The sequence below is a fragment of the Lytechinus variegatus genome, chromosome 3, assembly GCF_018143015.1.
Source record: "Lytechinus variegatus isolate NC3 chromosome 3, Lvar_3.0, whole genome shotgun sequence".
Taxonomy (NCBI): domain Eukaryota; kingdom Metazoa; phylum Echinodermata; class Echinoidea; order Temnopleuroida; family Toxopneustidae; genus Lytechinus; species Lytechinus variegatus.
Genome location: NC_054742.1, coordinates 7,810,700 through 7,832,642, shown reverse-complemented (window position 1 = coordinate 7,832,642; position 21,943 = coordinate 7,810,700). Strand labels below are relative to the sequence as shown.

Sequence of the window (21,943 nt, the reverse complement as noted above, 5' to 3'; positions counted from 1 at the left end):
TTGTCTTCACCATTGAAATAATTAGTAAATAGCACAGTAAACATGAGAAGCATTCACTGTAAACAAAATTTTGACATGTTTGGCTTCCCATAATTCCAGCACAGAGTTAGACCATGGTCTAAGTTAAACCTGACTTCAGAATAAGGGCCTTAGAATGTAATAGATTAGAACATCAATGTTCACATTCCCTTGTGGGTGCAGATGTACTCCCCTTTCAATATAGTGTAATTAGGGTGTTCATTTATCGGGACAAGACTATAATGGTTTTATGCTCAAATTGTCATTTTTCCCCCTATACTATCTACAAGAAATATTTTTTCATTTTATAGGCTTTTTAGCGACCTTCTCCAATCCCAAACCTGTAAACAATAAATTGACCATTTTTATTATAATTGTCCATAGAAATTTGCTGTATCTTTTCGTTTTAATTGTTTGAATGGAAATAAACGAAATGAAATGAAATAATGTGCACCCAAAGAGGTGCATAATGATTTTTTTTCTTATAGGGTGAATATGAAATTAGTACGTTGTCATTATGAAATCCCAGTAGGCCCCATTCCAGTTTTATTATCATTTTTTATATCTTCCTAATGATTTTATCATTTTTTTTCTTCAAAATTTCGCATATCTGCTTCTGTGATAAGGGTTACGATAATAGGGTTGTTTATTTTTCTCTTTTTAGATAACTTTCCACTGTGGTCATATTTCCATTTTATTACAATTTAATTTGATACACAATATGGTTTCCCTTCATCTGATGAATTCAAACATACACATAAAAAGATACAGAAACTAAAGAATATTCATGAGAGATTTCAAGATTTATTTATCTAATTAAGTTTGAAAAACAATACGTATATATCAACAATCGATATAAGCATAATTTAAAACACAAGGTTATTTATCAACAAGGAAATTGAAAGTTTTACCGCTGCAAAAGCGAAAAACACGAGTTTTGAAAATAATTTAGATAAGAATTATTGCATGTACTAAAAATGGCAGGATAAATATTATGGATACAAACACACAAAAAATACATATATCTCTCTATTTATAGGCATAAGATTCAAGAAAGTACTGAGTCGGTGTGTTGAAATAAAAATCATAAAGTAAACAACGAGGGTAAAAAAACAACACGAGACGTATAACACTAGTACGGTATTTATCAGTCTTTTATAAACATTTTGACCTAAACGTAAGTAAATTTTACGTCTTATTTCATTGTTTGCTCCCTGACTATTTCTCTCTTTTATACATTTTTCGTATTGATTAACAAAAATACTTTTGGAAAAATCTGTCAAAAATATTTTTCAAATTTCAGTGATAATTTATGTCCTCTTTCAAAATGACAGCACAAAGTCATTCATTCTTAACAATTTTTATCCAAAGTAAGTTCAACGACTTTGCGCCAAAATGAAGTAAATAGATGCAATGAACATGATGAACATGATGAACGTGATGAAAGGAGCAATAATCTTATCTGAATAGTTTAATCACATATTCCAAAGAAATGAATTGCACTATCCTTCATGTACGATTTTGTTTAACTAATGTGCTAATTCATAATCATGATTGAAACAATTTTCCCCCTTTTCCTTTGATTAGGAGTATTGATTGGAGGCATTTAGATGTTGAAAAGAAATACAAATATATGAATAGGAATAATATAACTAAATTACCATGCAACTTTCGCAAAAAACAAAAATTTTCAAAGAATATCATGAAGAAGCAAGATTGTCAGATGAATAATTATCTCCGTTATATATTGCATTGTATTTCATTGTTATTAGTAAGCCTATATTTTGTTTTTTTTTATATATTTGTTTAGATCCTGATAAAGGGCATGTGCCCGAAAGCTTGATGAAGACTGGTACTTACCATGCTACGGCCCTCTCCATACTTTTGATATCAAATGTATATATATATATATATATATATATATACATAAATAAATATATATATATCGGTCTTATATTTCTCAAATTTATTCTTAAAATATAAGTAAAGGCCTTTTGGGCCTTTTCTACCGAAAAAATATTTTAAATGCATTGAAATTACGATATATTATGCACATACAAAATATTATATCACATCGATTATTACAATGATAAACAGACTGAGTAGAAATAAAACCTTTATACATGTAGTACTTATAGTAGAAAATACACAACAAAAGTCAAGATTGATGACGAGAGAAATGTGGTGACGTAAATTTGGTTACAATTATGATGTGCCTCAATAATTCACTTTTTATATTCCTCAATTGAAATGATGACTTTTTGGTATTAAGCTTGTTTTGATTTTTCTCTTTTAATTCAAATTATCCTTTTGTTGGGGATGGACTGCAGCTTATTCCCCGCATATATAGGCCTATATTCGTTAAGTGTATATGTATATGTGTCATATATGTGATATGATACCGATAAGTATAATTGGAAAAAAAGAGAAATTACTTCTTGTTGTGTTTCTGAAATATCTTCGTCTTACCTACAGTATTAAAATCACAGCTTAGACGAATATGCATATTTCCTTGAAGTGCATTTCATATTATGAGGAGCAGTGAATTGAGATTTTTTTTCTAAATACGATACAATACAATAAGGCACGTGTACATACATACATTAAGTACATATATATTATACTCCATATATTCTTTTAGGAGAAAAAAAATATTATGGATGATGAATAAATTCCTAGAGAAAAAACACCACCGTAATAGTCTTGAAATTTACCCCAAATGATGCCCATTTATTCACATTTTTGGGGAAAAGAATTAAGAATAAAAATGGTGACACCATTTCAGACAATTCTGTGTCTTTAATTCTTATCAGCTTATACGGGTTCTGGTGAAAGTGTGTAAGGGGGAGTATCATCGCGTTCTCTGTAAGCAATGCAGCCTACATTTCGGCGAGGTTTACAGCATGGACATATCTTCATACAGCACAAGAAACATGGCAGACATCCGATACATCCTCGTCTTCTCAGACAAACTTCTACATTCTCTTCAGCAGGGGTTGATGTAGCAAAGCGGAAGAATTTTTTTAGCTCATTAAGTTGATCCTGATTCAGCTCTATGGGAACCTGATTAAGCTGACCCCCGATAAGGACAACGGAAGAATTTCTAAATGTTGTCTCCTGGTTGTTCCTGAATGATTCCATCTGATAATTTAGATTTACTTCTGTCAACATCTCCTTGGGAAAATCATAGGCTATTACCCCAACTTTGCTCATCCCTGCATATATTGACAAGAACGAACGAATAAAGATTTCATTTGAAAGCTGAAGTAAAGAAGAGAAGCCATCTTGTCCTTCAGATATCGGGGTATGAAGTTATGTGAAAGTAATCGCTAAATATTCTGGTTTCTATGCTGTCAATATTCGTAGTCGATCGATTATCATTAGTAGTGGTGTAAAAACAGTAATTTTTTAAGTTTTGTTTTAATCAACTCTCATCAATTTACACAAAAAATATCACTTCCTAACAGAAATAATGTTAGTATACACTCTAAATACAAATCAGTCAAAATGACCTTTTAATATGGTCAGCTGGGTGCAACTGTTACTCGAGACATATATGACTATTTTCTAGTCGTATTTACTAGAACAGAGTTATTTCTGATTAGAATATATGTCACAAATGTGACATAGTGATTGCCATTTCAGTTAAACCCAGCTGACTACTGGTCTAGTCAATTTGACTGATTTATTTTAAGAGTGTAGGCCTGCATGCAAATATCTATAAATTTCCCCTTCCAAAGAAAGTTTATGACTTTGGTGTAACTTACCCACATACTTTCTAGCCTTTGGTAAGAAACCATCATATAGAGCATCGGTAACGTTGGTCAGTGAGAATCGCCTGTTCTCAATAGAATGACAGAGAAGTAGAACATCTATCCCATTGAAATCAAATGTATCCATGTCTATGATGTTGTAAGGGAGAGTTTTGAACCTCACGCTTGCGACGACGTCCGACATATCATCCGTCATTTGCTGTATGAGGCCCGCTACAGTTTCTGAAGGACTGCAACTGCAGACGCACACATCTACCTTTTTAGCAACCAGGTACTCGATCTATGAAAAGAAATTTATTGTGGCAGGGAAATTAAGAGTCAGCCTGAAGTACCCATTTAAAGATTGAGAACACCCCAGAGAAATGTTAATTAGAAAATACAGAAAATTTTCAAACGAGCATAACGCTTAAAATTTCATCAAAATCGGATGTAAAATAAGAAAGTTATGACATTTTAAAGTTTTGCCCATTAAAAAAAAAACAGTGATATGCACATTAGTTACATGCAAATGAGATAGACAAAGATGTCTGAACCATACAATATTAAACAATGCGTACTCCACAATGTTCAGGGAGGAATTAATAGTTGTTTCACTTGGCAAAGAAAAGAAAATTAGAAAAATAATACATCTTAAAAGAAATAGTGAGTGGATGACATCATCAGTCTCATCTGCATACCGACCAAGATGTGCATGTAATTGTTTTGTGAAATTAAGCGAAACTTCAAACTCTCACGACCATGACCATCCGATTTTTGGTGACTCCATACGTGTCGTACGGGACATCTGGAGAAAATTTAGCAGTTTTTTGACAAGAAAAACAAAAAATGTTCCAGTGACTAAAGGTGATCATCAAGTACTACCAGAGTGTTAGGAAAACCAAGATTTAATGTGACTTGAATTCACATCTATTTAAAATAGTAATGTGTCGTACGGACGCAGAAAAAAGTGGCTTTTTTAGAAACCTCAAGTTTGTACTCTAAAGTCTGTGAGTTGGACAGATAATTTTCATAGAAACTGAACTCAAATTGATATTCAATTACCCAAGAACAACCACATCTATGAAAGAAAGCAAAATAAACATTCGTAAATAAATAAAGCAAGTTATAATTTTCGAGAACATTGTGGCGTACGGGACTTTATGTCTCTTTGACTTCTTCAATCACTTTATTTGGCTGATGATATTGATAATCCTATCAAAGTAAAGATATTCATTATGTTAGAAACCGCTATTGGCTGAATATTTCTGTCAATACCATAACAAAAATAATGTGTAGTACGGGACACTTGTGTTTCGTACAGGACACTTATGTGTCGTACGGGACACTAGTGTGTCGTACGGGACTCTTGTGTGTACAGGCACTTGTGTGTTATACTGGGCAGCCTGAATAAAACAATGAACTTTTTATCAATCGGAAGGGGAGCATTGCCCCTAAATTCTTCCTTTTACAATGAGCCTTTTCATAAGTAGTCATTCAGGACAATATATCTAAATAAGCTCAATATATACAATCGGGAGCAATATATTATCATTTTTTTCATGACGGGAAATATACAGCATGTGGCAATGGTTCAGAGCATTTTTACGAGCTGAAAAACTTGAGGTTTTGTGTGAAGTTACATTTTAGTGAATTGATGATTTATAATACACTATTTAAACAATGAATGAATGAAACTGTTTGTGTAAATTATGGGGCTAAAATGATATGATTATTCATAGAATATATATATATATACATACATATATATATATACTGAAACCATATGGTTTCTCTTATTTTCCAGATTTTTTTTCAACAACTTGGTTTGTCTTAGTATTTTCCAGGTTTTTTTTTTACAACTTGAAAAAAATTAAGGATTTTAAATACTGTATATACATAAAACTAAAAATTAGTGATCATCAAGGGAAGTCCAAATAGATGATTGATATGTAAAAATATACATTTTTTGTACATCTTATAATAATTTCACATTAGCATGCAAGAAGAAGTCACCTTCCAGGCTAGGGTGAATCAGTTATAAAGGTTTTATTTTCATGCCCAAAGACAAAGAAATTAACCTGCTCTTACCAGTGAAAATCACCAGTTTATTTGAAGGGATTCACCAAAGAATACTCCGACATGAAGTCAATTAAAATGGTTAGAATCGTCTTTTTCATGTTTAATGGAGATAAAAAAGGGTACTTTTCAGTTCACTTTATGCCAAATCAATCACTTAAATCAAAATAGGCCTACTATTTATAGATTCTGAATCCAAATCCTGCAATTAAATGCAGTATATATTGTGTGTCGTACGAAACAACTTTTAATAGGACAATTATTAACAAATGAAATGCAGTTGTTAGATCCTTATGGGATTAATCGATCACCCATGGGTCAAAGATAAAGAAACTGATATTGTGAAATTGCATCATCAAAAATAAAATTGTAGGAAAAACTTTTGCATTTTCATGTGTCGTATGGGACATTTCCAAAAATAAGTTTGGAAAAATTATAGGGCTGCCCCTATTATGGATTATGAAAATGTTGTAAATATTATTTGGAACCATCAATGATACATTCCATTGACCTGCAATATTTTCAATCTTCTCGTGCTTTGCCAATAATCGTTTCAGGCAGTGACTATTTAATTAGCAAAATTATTGAAAATTGAAAATTCCATTGTTCCCCTCCCAAAAAAAAATATATATATATATCTGACTTCACTTTTGGTTAAAACTCGTAATTTTCATAAAATTTATGTATAATAGTAAAATATTACACTACTTATGACTTATTAAAAGCATGTTGAAATTTATGATATGTTTTAAGTTCTAGTGTGGAATCGCCATTTTGATGAAATTTTCAGTGTTATGCTTGTTGGATTATTCTCTTTTTTTAAATCAAAGTTTTGTTGGGGTGGAGTTTTCCTTTAAACAAGGTTAACATATACAAACTTATTATCATCGTTATTGCCACAACCTCTTTTCCAGTAGTCTTCGTCTTCATTTCATGAATTTTAAAAAAGAAAATATTTTCTATATTATTTCGTGGACACAGTTTGTATATAATTTATGGTGAGTATGATACTAGCATAGATTCCAGAAAGGCTATTGATTTTGAGGTCAAAATGTCAAGGTCACAGTGATGTGTTTTAATCTTTCCCTTCTGACGTCCTTGTAAACGCGATATCAAACGTTTTACATATATGAATTGCAATTATAACATTTTTCGGTAATTTCGTTTTCCTACATATACACATGTATGATTCAGTTTCTTCTTCGTTTCTTTCTTTCATTTCCCTTACCTTCTGCCAACTCATTCAAGCCTTTTCATTCCCACTTCTCCACCCCATGATTTATCCTTTTCTAAACACCTCTCCCAATTTTCCTTTCTCTTATCCCATATGTCATCCTCTCCTTCCTTTCTATGTTTCTTTCTCTCTTGTTCTCTTTCTCTATGCCATCCTTTCAACCTTTAGTCTGTTAAAAGTTGTATTTAGTCTTAAGATGTAGTTATTTCATATTATTATGTAATTGAATTGTGAAAATGATGTGTAATCAAATTTTTTAACATTACAATTGTAAACTTCATGCAATTCAGCCTTTGGGCTGCGATATGTTGTTTTTGCCAATAAATACCATTTTACTACTACTACTACTACTACCATATCTTTAGTCCATGTGTGTGTGTGTATTTGAGTTTTGTCAGACGTGTATCAATCAGATATGATTATTTACGTCTGGGACCGACCTTTAACGTCACCATCCGAAAGACATGACCAGGGCTCGAACCTCGAACCTCTGCATCAATTTGTAACTTCCCCACAGCTTGGATTACAGGCGCACGCCACAACGTCCAACTTATGCTAGACTCGTATGATTTGGTGAGTATACTAGCAAAGCATGGTTAATAACTATTTTCAATATTTAACCTTGAAAATTTTGTCCTGAAATTAAATGTTTCGATTTTTAATTTTATAGTAATAAATTAAATACTTTTCTGAAACTTTTTACGGTGGAATCCTTGTGTAAACATAAACATTTCAATTGTTGTAGCTGTTTTAGCTAAAATTTTGGTCATTTACTGTTGTAATGAATATTCATGACTGTGCACAGTCTAGATAGATCGATCCAGTGATATGCCCATCTCCAGCCCAGCTGATATTCATCTGGTACATATGGACCCAGATATATCCCAGATGGGTCCCAAATAATTTAGCCCATCTGGGTCCCACTTGGAAATGCCCATCTCCAGCCCAGATAATATTCATCTGGTACATATGGACCCAGATATAACCCAGATGGGCCCCACATATTTTAGCCCACCTGGGTCCCACTTGGAAATGCCCAACTTTAGCCCAGATTATATTTGCTACATATGGGCCCAGATGGGTCCCATATATGTTTGCCCATCTGGGTCCCACTTGAAAATGCACATCTCCAGCCCAGATGATATTCATCTGGTACATATGGGCCCAGATATAACCCAGATGGGTCCCATATATGTTTGCCCATCTGGGTCCCACTTGAAAATGCCCATCTCCAGCCCAGATGATATTCATCTGGTCCATATGGGCCCAGATATAACCCAGATGGGTCCCACATATTTTAGCCCATCTGGGTCCCATTTGGAAATGCCCATCTCTAGCCCAGATGATATTCATCTGGAACATATGGGCCCAGATATAACCCAGATGGGCCCCATATATATGGGCCCCATGTGGACCTACCCACTTCTAGCCCATATGGTTTCCATATGGGCCATATGGGTCCCAGATAACCCACATTGGACCCATATGGGGCCCAGATATTTTGCTATCTGGGTAATTATGCCACTTCGCCCATATAGATACCACATGGGGCCCATATGGTTTTATTATGTGGGTTCTAGGTGGGAAAACCCATATGGGCCCCCATATTCTATCCGGGCTCAATCGATCCATAATTATGCCACTTCGCCCATATAGATACCACATGGGGCCCATATGGTTTTACTATCTGAGTTCTAGGTGGGAAAACCCATATGGGTTTTATATGTTTCTATCCGGGCTCAGTCGATCCATAATTATGCCACGCCCATATAGATACCACATGGGGCCCATATGGTTTTATTATCTGAGTTCTGGGTGGGAAAACCCATATGGGCCCCATATGGGTTTTATATGTTTCTATCTGGGCTCAGTCGATCCATAATTATGCCACTTCGCCCATATAGATACCTCATGGGGCCCATATGGTTTTATTATGTGGGTTCTAGATGGGAAATCCCATATGGGCCCCATATGGGTTTTATACGTTCCTATATGGGCTCAGGCGATCCATAATTATGCCACTTTGCCCATATAGATACCACATGGGGCCCATATGATTTTATTATGTGGGTTCTACGTGGGAAAACCCATAAGCCATATAGGCCCCATATGGGTTTTATATGTTTCTATCTGGCTCGGTCGACCCTGAAATAAGACCACATCGCCCATGTAGATACCACATGGGGCCCATATGGTTTTTATTATCTGGGTTCTAGGTGGGACAAACCATATGGGCCACATATGGGTTTTACATGGTACACGTAGTAGGTCCACATGATATATGGGGCCCAGATACTTTGCTATCTGGGGAAACTTAAATGAACGGAAGAAGTGTTAAAATTGCAGCTTAAATTGCTTACCATTCCACTTTCGGTTGAACTGTCTACCATCTTGAGCTAGATATATTTCTTTCAAAATGAAATGCAAATTTCCATTACACATAATAACACGATTGCATGTTTCCCTCTACACAACTTACTGTTTCATTTCCAACGTACAGGAAGTACTTCCTATTAAAGGAGTTTAAGGTCACAACAAATTCCCCGTTTGATAATAGTCGGCCTACTTTACATCCCCCACATACAGGCGTTCTCCAGTGCGTACGATCTAAGTGCAGTCAATGGGCAGGTCCCCCCAAATATACTTCTTTCTTTCATCCGAGTGATAGTCATGACTAGGTTTTGCATATTTGATGAGGACCAAAACACCTCTTTTAGTTCGGTCATTGCTGCTCTAAATATACATCGAATTTCATGATTTTGGTATCATTGTAAAGAAGAAAAATCATTCTTTTAGGTCATGTGTTTGAATCTATTCAAAGATTTTGTAAACTTTTGATCTGAAATATGCTACAGAACAATCATTTTTACCTGACCTATTTTACACTTTATTTTTGTTTGAGAGCAAATGACGTTTAGATCATGATAAGGCTCAATATGTATGCTTACAAAATTGTATAGGTCTCAAACATCACACTTTTCATTGACCCTGACGGTGCATTAAGCAGGTTGAAAACAAGAACACTGCACTCGATCTGAATGGTCAAAGAGACTAGCACACACTCGCTCAAATTTCAACGGTTCCAGTGCTGGGTTCACGGCAAGGTCAAACTCCCTCAAATTACGCGCTTAATTTCTAATTGTTTTGAAGCCTTATCCGGCCAATCAGAACTCTATATTGAATCTTCGAAAGTTCGTCTTGTACCTTGGTAGGAAAAGTGTGATCTTGACCCGATTAAAAGGTGTCGCATAATTATTGAGATTGACATGAGAAAGTACAGCCGAAATTCAGCTTTGTGGTGATGTCTTTGAGGCTCAAAATTAAAATTCTTGCATAATTTGCAAAAGAAATAGGGAAGAAAATTCAGTTTTGATGCAAAACTGAGGCCTGAAATTCATTTATCAAAATGTGAATACAAAATGAATGACTAATATGAAAGAGAAAAATTTACACTGTTCAATTGTGCAGAGATATTTAATTTGTTTTGAGGAAAGGCCTATAATAGGTAAATTCTTTGAGAATGACTCTCACGATTCGAGATCTTGCAGGCAGGACTTCGCTATAGAGAGGATTTTGATGATGGCATGTTTGTTCATTAGCACATGGACCTGCATGCGGTCTGATTAAGTAAATTATGCGTACGTTAATTTATATAGGTAAACTATTCAAATACAATCCACGATGGGCTAAATGTGTTTGAATGAAATGACAAAAACGAGATAAACAACCCCATTTTGGGGATGGGGGGATACGCAACATGATCCTCTAATAATTTACGATAAAGCATAATGATGATTTTGATGATGACAGAAGTGAATTTCAGTGATGATTATATGCATGATGACTATCGTTTTATTCTCTCGTAATTGTATTATTATAGCATTTGAATGAACCCATTTTTCCTAAACTGTTAAAAATAGATGGATGGAGAAAGAAAACAAATCCAGGATGAAATAAGATGTTAATGTTTATGACATTTCATCACATTTTCAAAATTTTCCCCTCCCCGCAACCAAGTGTGTGCCCCAATATTTTACCACTATCAGTATTACGACGGTGGAGAAGATAAAATGAGATGCTAATTTTATTTTTTTTCCTGGTTTTTAAGAGGGTGTCGTAAGAGATTGTACTTAAACACACATACTCATACATATCTATATACCTATCTATTATCTATCTATCTATCTATATATATATATATATATCTTTGTATATATTACAGATCCACAGTATCCACTTTACAATTTTTCTACAAAGTGCATGAAATACAGAGCTTAAATTATCCCTTTTTGGGATCGAAATATAAGCAAAATTAATGTTTTAAGCTCGCGCTTCGCTCTCGCTTTATTGATTTTCATGATAAAAATATTTGAAATGCCCATATGCAGATTCTAGGTTGAAATCTGAAACACGCACTCGCAAGTTCACTTTATTGAGATACGGAGCTTGTTCTCTATTTAAATCATTATCCAGTTTCAGATCACAATTACCGAGCTGAAAATTTTGACTACGATCTGAAAGAAATCGGAAAGATTTATACGTACGTTTTTAATTAAAAATATTCATATCCAATAAACGATTATTGCAAATCGAAGCGGTAATTCTTTTGAACGGGGCATTCAGCTATCTAATCAAGAGTATGGATTTTTGCTTAAGAAATGACGCGAGCGCAAAGCGCGAGCTGAAAACTTTTATATTTCAATCTGAATTGCGGACAATTTCAGTTGAGCACGATTGATAATGATCGAATTGTTTATCTCAATCTCGCTCCCCGATTTCTGTGTAACATTACAATCTTGTTTCATTTTTGCACATCCGGAATTATTGGGTGGGGGCCAAAACGATATGTTTGCCCCCCCCCCATATTTTCAAACGGTGAGGCGATTGCCCCCCCCCCCTGCCCCCATGCAGGATCGACGCCTCTGCCGTTCAAAGAAAAAAAATTCGAGCGGGCGATCGGCCGGGGAAAATGTGGCTGAAAAAATTCCGCCCCCCCCCCATTGGCGAAGGCTGGATCCGCCCCTGCATAAGAATATAATAACTCCAATATAAACGCTTATTGAATTTCTCAATGCATTTTACACCCCTATATGGAACGCACGCAAAATCTATGACGAGCACATAAACATAGTACGTATTTAACTCTATGATACAGTCATGTACGTCATCATTCCCGGGTGGGGATTTCCCGTTTTCATGTTTGACTGTTGGTACGAGGGGGTACGAGTCGCGCAAGTGAAATGTCGTACACAAACACAATGACATAATAGTAATTTACATTCTTTCCCCAAAATTAGAATAAACCATCTTTGCACATTGGAATCGACCAAGGTCTTACTCCCAGTTCATCGCCATTGGAACTTGAACATAAAGTCGAGTAAGTAATAATGAAAGACTAAGCAGTAGGCTTACATCATTTGCTTTAATAGTCATGGTAGTGGTGTGTCGTATATAAAATTATGTTTGCGCGCTCGTATTCGCTAGGTTTACAGCATGGACACATCTTTAGGCCTATTTCCGGGGTCTACTCATGCAAGCGCCCATTTTGTTTAGAATGACTTCTTCATATTTTTATTGCTTATTTAGTATTCTAATTGTTGTCAATATTTGTTATTGTCATTTTTCTTTTTGTTATTTCATTACTGTTATCCCCTACTGTTATCATGCATTATCATGCATCAGCAACATTGTTGCTGTATATAGGCCACATATGCCTTTATATTTTTTTTCCGTATCCGTATAGTACATCCCTCTTGTAGAGTATTGTCGAATCACGTAAACTTCCTCATGATGGTGATGGCAATCATCATCACCATCATCAAAATTATTATCAATAGTTTTAAAATCATGTTAACAGTCATCACCGTTATAGTCACACAGTACATGTCTACAGACTTATTATAAATCAATTTTTCATTAAATTTTAAAGTTCAATAGGACATACTAAATTATATTTTCTATTGTCAGTGTTTGTACTGATATTCATGATGGTAATGAGGATGAGGATGATGATAATGGTTACACTTCGTAATTCCGAAGGTTCGTAATTCCGAAGGTTCTTAATTCCGAAGGTTCGTAATTCCGAAACACGTAAATTGCCTATACCTCGATGTTCGTTAATCCGAAAACGAAAAAGAGTTCGTTAATCCGAACATTTGTGGCGTAATTCATTGGCGGTGGAAACAAAAAACTTTAGGAGGGGACAACCAAAAAAATTTTGACAAGCAAAAAAAAAAAAGGTTCTCAACCCAAAAATTTTAGGGGGGACGTAGAAAAATAAATTGACAAGCAAAAAAAAAAAAAAAAAAAAAAAAGGTCATCAACAAAATATTTAGGGGGGGACCGTCCCCCCTCCTCAAATTTAGGGGGGGACACGTCCCCCCCGCTTCCGCCGCCTATGGCGTAATTCCGAAGGTTCGTTAATCCGAAAAGGAAATGAGTGTCGTAATTCCGAATGAGTGTCGTAATAACGAACGTCATTTCGTTTTCGGATAAACGAACCTTCGGAACAACGAACCTTATTTCGCTTTCGGATCAACTAAATTTCGGAACAACGAACCTCATTTCCTTTTCGGATTGTTGAACCTTCTGAACAACGAACCTTATTTCGCTTTCGGATTAACGAACCTTCGGAATATCCGAACCTTCGGAATAACGAAGCTTCGGAATTACGAATGTATACGGATGATAATGATGATGACGACGATGATGATGGTGATGATGACAATGAACAGCAACATTTCATCATCATAATTCCTCATTGTTTCCTTATTTGTATCAGAAAGATTTATTAATCTATTAATTATTTTGTTGTTTTTTAGGATAATAATCAATTATAGAACTAAAATATTGTCGTTATGAATGGGATGTTTTATGATAAAAGGGATTAAGAATGGAAAATAAAAGTATTTCTGACTGTCGCTTGATCAAATTAAAGGGAATATTTTTGTCTTTTCTTTTTTATATAACGAAAATGATTATAAACATTAAATGACGGTAAGTAAAATTAATCATAAAATATATAATCTTTTGTCAGTAATTTTTCATATTTATTTTAAGTTGATTTAATCACCTTGATATATTGTTCATGACATTGACTTGTTATGTTTGTATTTACTTGGTTTATATTTTGTTAGAAATGAAATGATATGATTTTTTTCAAAAATAAGCACAATTAAGTGATCTTATGTCTTTATCAAATACAGGATAAGGATTATGACAACGATACGGAAAGTGAAAGTTGCTGTGTATAGTGGAAGCGTTGAAAACAACGTGGCCGGACTCATCGCTGAAATAAGAGAGAGAATGGCAGATTATGTTGAAGAGGTTAAATATGTTCAGCTACCTTACAACATTAGTGATATGCAGAAGATGAAACTAGATAAGAATTACTACATGTTGCTCTGTCATTCAATCAACAATAGAAGATTCTCAATCACCAATGTCACTGATGCTCTTTATGATGACTTCCTCAAGAAAGCCAAGAAACGATTAGGTAAGATGGAACGATGTTTTAATATTTGTAATACTACAGAATGTTGTAAACCCATATGTCTGATTTTAAGGATTGGAGCTCCTTGGTAAATTTGAAGTGATTTCGCAGGTTATGCCTATCCCCCTTTCCTTTTCAGCTACCTGACTTCTTTATAAATATTTGTTCTGTTTAATGCAATAAAAATGAAGTATTTCTAGACCGTGTAGACTATCGATATTTGGCATTATTTCTTTCTTTATTTTTAGGTCGCCGTAGAATTGGTGTGATTGCTCATGACTTTGATTCTGCTGAGCTCTCTCCGGACAAACTTAACAGTAGAATGGATTCCTTCAGAACCAATCAAGAAAGAACATTTAGAAAATCAATTCTGCAACTTATCGGTGGACAGCTATCTCAATCACCGGTAGAGATTAATGATGATCAATGGGAGGAACTCAGAAAATATCTCAGAAATGAATTAAAGAATCCGAAGCCCCGGAAAGCTGGCAGCTGCATGTAAATCGTATTGTATGAACTATATATTATCACATTGTGGCTTAAGTTGTGAAGTATATGCAAAGGAAATTATTTTGCATTTTGGTTTGATTATAATATTGATAATAATATCTAGTTCTATAGAATATCACAGACCAAGGCTGTGGATATTTTGACTTTTTTCTTAAACGCAAATTTATTATGGAAACGTGATAGATGCAGATTGTGTACAAAAGACAAACTTCCTCTATACAGTGCGTATCAAAAAAAAGTTTACACTTTAAAAAGCCCTGGGAATTAAAAAATATACAACATGCGGGTAATTTCTTCACATATAATCTTGGGTTTGGGTCTCATCTATCTAATGAAAGTAAAAGTTTTGACAGAATGTTACACTTGAGTGAGCACTGTCCATTTTTGTAAAGCTCGCAGAAATCTGTTTGCGCAGAAATGCTCGTTTTCACGCTGTGTGAAGGGGAAAAGGCGAAATCAAACTTATCCTGTGAACATTTCTCATCCATTTTCCTTGCACTTTTAGTAATTTGAAATAAACGGATACATTCAAGCATTTCTTAACAATTTACCACCCAAATTGAAATTTCAACACTTAGTAGGCCCTACCTTTACCCTTTTTTTTATGCCAGCTGGATCTGAGGACATAACTGAATCTGAACAAAAGTTTATATCAGACATCTTCAGCATTTTTTTTACTAAGTTTGTATCATTTAAAGTGGGTTTACATTTCATTTTTCATTTAATACTTGTTTCGCAACACTTTTCCCAAGCTTGACAATGATTATCAAAATGAAAATGAAGCCTAAGCAGTCTCTAAGCCATTTCATGTAAATCACAGCTCAGTGTAAAGCAAATATCGTCACGATGGACTCAGTGTGTGGGGAGTGGGGTGGGGCGCAAATCGCGCAATGCACTCTTCGAAGTGTTTTGGGCAAGGAAACAACTTAAAAAAGATAAAGAAATATCATCAAATCAATTTTACCAGCTAAATTCCAAGTTATACTTTTATTCGCATAACAATTTCAAAGTTCTGCGCAAATTATTTTTCACTAACTTTTCAAAAGTAAGTAGTGCTCACTCAAGCGGAAATATTTTTCGACAGTTATATCGTCATTTGCTTAAATGGATCTGTACCAATGTTAAAATGTGGAAAAATCTTCAGGATATTACAAATATATAATTTTACAGGATTTTTTTCTTAAGTGTAAACTTTATTTGATACGCACTGTATAGCAAGTAAACATGACGCAAAGAAAAAAAAGAAATTACGAGCTTTCACATGCTTCCAAATTTATTTGGCAATGATACCCTACACGTAACTCTTCAAATTTTCATTTAATCAATCTCAAAATAGGCACAGAGATTCATTAGACACCACGGTCCCGATTTATGGAACTCTCTACCAGACTGAGAGTCTATATAAAGATGCCTCTTTCCTCATTTAAAGCAAACATTAATTTAAATCCATGTTGATATCAGAATATTTAAAGTAAGTTTTCTATGTCAGTATTTCAGATAATGATTAAATCAGTCTACCTTTGATTTAATCATCACTGTCCCGTGATCATCATCTCCATGGCCTTCATTTAAACCATTGTCCCCATTCCAATCATCTTCATCTTCATAATTGAAATTATGAACAAAAATTACCTTTATGCATAAAAAATGTACTTAATAATGTAATGAGTTTTAATCTGCAAGGTTGCCTTTTTTTCAAGCAGTTTGCGTATATAATTACAATCCTAATGCAAACTGTAAATATTAAAATTATTTTGCTGTAGATCATATTTGTTTAGAATGACAATATATAATTCATTTTTGTCTCGTCTGCACAGAACGAGAATTTTATAGCGCTGCTATTCCGATAGCGGCGGCGGCGGTGTTGTCGTCAACATTGAAATCTTAACAAAGGTTAAGTTTTTGAAATGTCATCATAACTAAAGAAGTATAAGGACCCATTGCGAAAGAGGTTAAGGTACACCGTGTGTAGGGGTAAAGTCCTGGAATTGGAAAGTCAAGAAAGTGGAGGTGTAAAAGTACAGTATATTCTTTTCGAAATGATACTGTAAACAAGAAGTAATGGAAAACTGAGTAGTAGGCAGGCTTGAGTACTAGGTGAGGAAAGGCTAACTTGAGTCGGCGAGTATATAGAATGGTAGCAGAAGCAGTACAGATGAGACTCGAAGTTTCGGGCAGGTTGACTGTCCGTCTTCAAGGGTGTATATGGACCCAATTCATGAAACTTAAGACATATTAAACTAAAGTAATCAAGTATTACTGAACATCCTGTCTGAGTTAGGTTTCAGGTCGTATGACCAAGGTCAACTGTCACCTTGGGTAAATTAGCTTACTCGCGTTGCCCTCTCGCACGCCAATTCGGATGGTTCATCAAAATGTCAATTTTAGTGTTCAAAGTAGGCCAACTATACAGCGAATCATTGCTTTCAATTTACTTATTTAATGTAACCATGATAACCAGATTTTACAAAAATGTATTTAATGCAATTGTGTTATTTTTATATGTATGTGTATACATATAGGAAAAAACTGTTCAGTGGCCTGTTTCATAACGAGTTACAACTGTTGTAACTTTTTTCATTATGGAAACTACCATACGGTAACATTGAGTTTGATTGGCTGCTGTTGCCATGGTAGTTGCCATAATGACAACGTTACAACAGTTATAACTCTTAATGAATGAGCACCTCGTTCAAATATTATACCCGGATTTCATAAAATCTTGAACTTTGAAGAACTTATCTCTCATTATATGGAAGCAATATTTTGCCTGTTTTGTTGTTGTTGTTTTGTTTGTTGTTGCCTTCATTTAAAGTCAAGAAAAATCAAACAAGCACAACATTGAAAATTTCATCAAAATCGGATGTAAAATAAGAAACAAAATGTTACACAATATTAATTCCACATGTTCAAGGAGGAATAAAACTTTATTTCACATGACAATAAGGAGAAAATTAAAATATTTTATATTACGTATAATACAAAACAAATAGTAAGTGAGTGATGTCATCAGTCCCTCATTTGCATAAAAACCAGAATGTGCATACAACTGTTTTATAAATTTAAGCGAAACTTTAAAATGTCATAACTTTCCTATTTTACATCTGATTTAGATGACATTTTAGTGCTTTGCTTGTTGGACTTTTCTCTTTTTATTCAAATAAACTTTTTTGCTGGGGTGGACTTGTCCTTTCAGGGGAACACAGTGGATCCGAGTCTATAAACATACCTTACTTTGTTGGTATTTTATTTAGTATTGTACCATTATCTGCAAAAATGATATATGCCTATTTTTGTATATTTGGTATGTGCATTTGATTATAGAAATAGAATAAGCCAGTTCGTAGTTCCTTTCTGCGCATGATCAAAAGATTCTACGCATGATCAGAAGAAGGTCATTTGTACTAAAGTGAATCTAATGAGATAAGCACCAACTTTGATGTCTTGATTATTCATATATTCTTTTGAATTGTCGTTTTCATTTACATCGACAAAAAACAACAATGCTTCCACGAACGACTGGTATTTCACAGTTTGTCAAGTACATTGTGCAACATGCTAAGATATGCATTCAAAGTAGGAATGCAACAAATACCTTCATTAAGTGTTCATTGGTGTGCTATTCTAGTCACCTGGTCTATTCAATTTCTTCATCCTGCTATGTAAGGCAAGCTTACGTAATATCTTGCTTTGAAATCTGCCTATCATGATGAAAGAAATGAAAGGACATTTGACCAAAATTGCCCATGAAGTAACTACGAACTGGTCTATTGAGGTCTTGCATCTTGAAACCCACTTTTAAAGAATAATGCATTTAATACTAATCGGAAGAATACAGTCTGTATATTACTTCATTGCTTGGATTACAGTGGTCAGTTGTTCAAGATTTACATCCCCCATTTAATTATTCTATTTATTGTTATGATTATTCTGATTATTATTATTATCATCATCATTATTATTATTATTATTATAATTATCATATCATTATTGTTATTATTAGTAGTAGTAGTTGTAGTAGTAGTAGTAGTAGTAGTAGTAGTTGTAGTAGTAGTAGTAGTAGTAGTAGTAGTAGTAATAGTAGTAGTAGTATATAGTAGTAGTAGTAGTATATAGTAGTAGTACTAGTAGTAGTAGTAGTAGTAGTAGTAGTAGTAATAGTAGTAGTAGTAGTAGTAGTTGTAGTAGTAGTAGTAGTAGTAATAGTAGTAGTATAGTAGTAGTAGTTGTAATAGTAGTAGTAGTAGTAGTAGTAGTAGTAGTAGTAGTAGTAGTAGTAGTAGTAATAGTAGTAATAGTAGTAGTAGGCCTAGTAGTAGTAGTAGTAGTAGTAGTAGTAGTAGTAGTAGTATATAGTAGTAGTAGTAGTAGTAGTAGTTGTAGTAGTAGTAGTAGTAGTAGTAGTAGTAGTAGTAGTAGTAGTAGTAGTAGTAGTAGCAGTAGCAGTAGTAATAGTAGTAGTAGTAGTAGTAGTAGTAGTAGTAGTAGTAGTAGTAGTAGTAGTAGTAGTAGTATCCCGGAGTAGTATAGTAGCCTGGGAGTAGTTGTGTTTGTTTGGCGTCTTTTGTGTCTGGGAGGCGGAAAGAGACTGAAACTACGTGACCCACGTACAGGTTTCTCCTCTCGATATAACTGATTAAGGGGGATGCAGGTGGACCACTACACCGGGGTGCGCAGGTTATTAACTCTCCTCCATTTAACATCTATCCAAGGGACGAAGTGTTTTCCACTGTTATACAGAGTTTTTTTTTAAAAAGTTTACACTTAGAAAATATCCTGTAAAATTATACATTTGTAATATCCTGAATATTTTTCCACATTTTAACATTGGTACAGATCCATTTAAGCAAATGACGATAGAACTGTCGAAAAATATTTCCGCTTGAGTGAGCACCACTTACTTTTGAAAATGATTTGCGCAGAACTTTGAAATAGTTATGCGAATAAAAGTAGACCTTAATAATGAATATCACTTGGAATTTAGCAAGTAATTTTGATTTGAAGATATCTTTTACCTTTTAAAACTTGTTTCCTTGCCCAAAATACTTCAAAGAGTGCATTGTGCCCAACCCACTCCCCACACACCGAGCCATCGTGACGATATTTGCTTTACACTGAGCTGTGATTTTTCATGAATTGGCTTAAGCTTGATTTTTATTTTGTTAATCAATGTCAAGCTTGGAAAAGGTGTGGAAAAACAAGTAATTAATGAAATATGAAATGTAAACCTATTTTAAATGATAAAAACTTAGTGAAAATATGCTTGAGATGTCTGATATAAACTTTTGTTCAGATTTAGTTATGTCTTCAGATCCAGTTGGCACAAAACGGGTAAAGGTTGTGCTTACTAAGTGTTAAAAATTCAATTTGGGTGGCAAAAGTGTTACAAAATGCTTGTATGTATCCGTTTTATTTCAATTGACTAAAAGTGCAAGGGAGATGTATGAGAAATGTTTTGCAGGAAAAGTTTGATTTCGCACTGTCCCCTTGACACAGCGTGAAAACAGATTTCTGCGAGCTTTACCAAAATGGACAGTGCTCACTCAAATGTAATATTCTGTCAAAACTTTTTCTCTTATTGGATAGATGAGACCCAAACCCAAGATTATATGTGAAAAAAATACCCAAATGTTGTATATTTTTTCATTTCCAGGGCTTTTTCAAAGTGTATTTTTTTATACACACTGTATAGCTTGCGTCTATTGCCCTTTTTACACAGGATTTTCTTAACCCCGGACTATCGCTATATAACCCGTACTATTTTTTTCCCCTTTTCACACATGCCAAATTGTTATTGCTAACCCCGGATAAGGAATGCTTGCTTTTCACACACGAAACTCGCTAACCCCGGACTAGTGGTTTTTGTCGATCATTCGTAGTACAAGTACTTCACTCGTACACTTTTTACACACGCTAAAATTTCCTTAACCCCGTACTATAGGTGGGGCCAAATTGCCATTTAGCCCCACCTATATAGTACGGGGTTAAGCTTAGCCCACTTTCGTTTTACACATGCGATCTTAACCCCGTACTATTGCATGCTCTTAGCACCGCAATTGGTGGGATAACCCTGCTTTTTTGCAGGGCCAAATAATCCCGTACTATAGGTGGGGTTAGCCCACTTTGCAAAAATGCTGTGTAAAAAGAAAGTGGGCTAAGCTTAACCCCGTACTATAGGTGAGGCTAAATTGCCATTTAGCTCCACCTATAGTACGGGGCTAAGGAAATTTTAGCCTGTGTAAAAAGGGTATATGTGTACACGTATACACCGGGGTGGGTGACTCGAACCCATAAGTCCTTTGGTTCGACTAGCAGCTGCTTTTACTGACTGAGCACGCTCCCCCATGGAGTCATAGTTGAAAGAATGCAATACTTCATGTATGCGAGGATTTACCAGCAAAATGCTGTCCTGCCGAGTTCCTACGGGAGTTACCACAAAGAAACAGAGGCCAGTGGTCACTTGTTATTTCATTATTTACTTCGTGTATGCCTACATATTTATGTCAAGGGGTCATTATTTGAAAGATTCCCCCCCCCCCCTCTTGCAATATTTCTTTATTCTATTTTTTTTCACGGTATGCCTGGATAATTGTCCAGGGGTCAGTAGTTGTGGAGTGCAAACTGCAAATAGTACGCCTGCGTTACTATCAATATGTCAAAGACCCAGTACCGAGAATCAAACCTGCCCATAGGGCCCCATATTTCATTATGTACCAAGGTCATAGATATACATGTCTTTCTTAAAACTCTTAGATGTAACAATCTAATGTTGTAATGATTTCCGGTTCTATAGACTTCAACACCAGTCATTGACATTACCTTTTTAAACAAAAGCCTGTGCTATTGACATACTGTCTTTAC

General features: G+C 34.7%; 2 protein-coding genes across 2 annotated transcripts; one reads left to right on the top strand and one right to left on the bottom strand.

Annotated features, from left to right (window-relative positions):
- Positions 1-805: 805 nt before the first annotated feature.
- On the bottom strand, positions 806-9,572 carry LOC121410126. The gene is made up of 3 exons (XM_041602010.1): positions 9,441-9,572; positions 3,786-4,071; positions 806-3,233 (listed from the first exon to the last, which is right to left on the bottom strand). The coding sequence occupies exons 1-3, from the start codon at positions 9,468-9,470 to the stop codon at positions 2,833-2,835; spliced, it is 717 nt and encodes a 238-aa protein (XP_041457944.1). The 5' UTR covers positions 9,471-9,572; the 3' UTR covers positions 806-2,832.
- A 2,674-nt stretch (positions 9,573-12,246) lies between these two features.
- On the top strand, positions 12,247-15,370 carry LOC121412175. The gene is made up of 3 exons (XM_041605082.1): positions 12,247-12,457; positions 14,286-14,575; positions 14,821-15,370. The coding sequence occupies exons 2-3, from the start codon at positions 14,296-14,298 to the stop codon at positions 15,072-15,074; spliced, it is 534 nt and encodes a 177-aa protein (XP_041461016.1). The 5' UTR covers positions 12,247-12,457; positions 14,286-14,295; the 3' UTR covers positions 15,075-15,370.
- Positions 15,371-21,943: the final 6,573 nt, after the last annotated feature.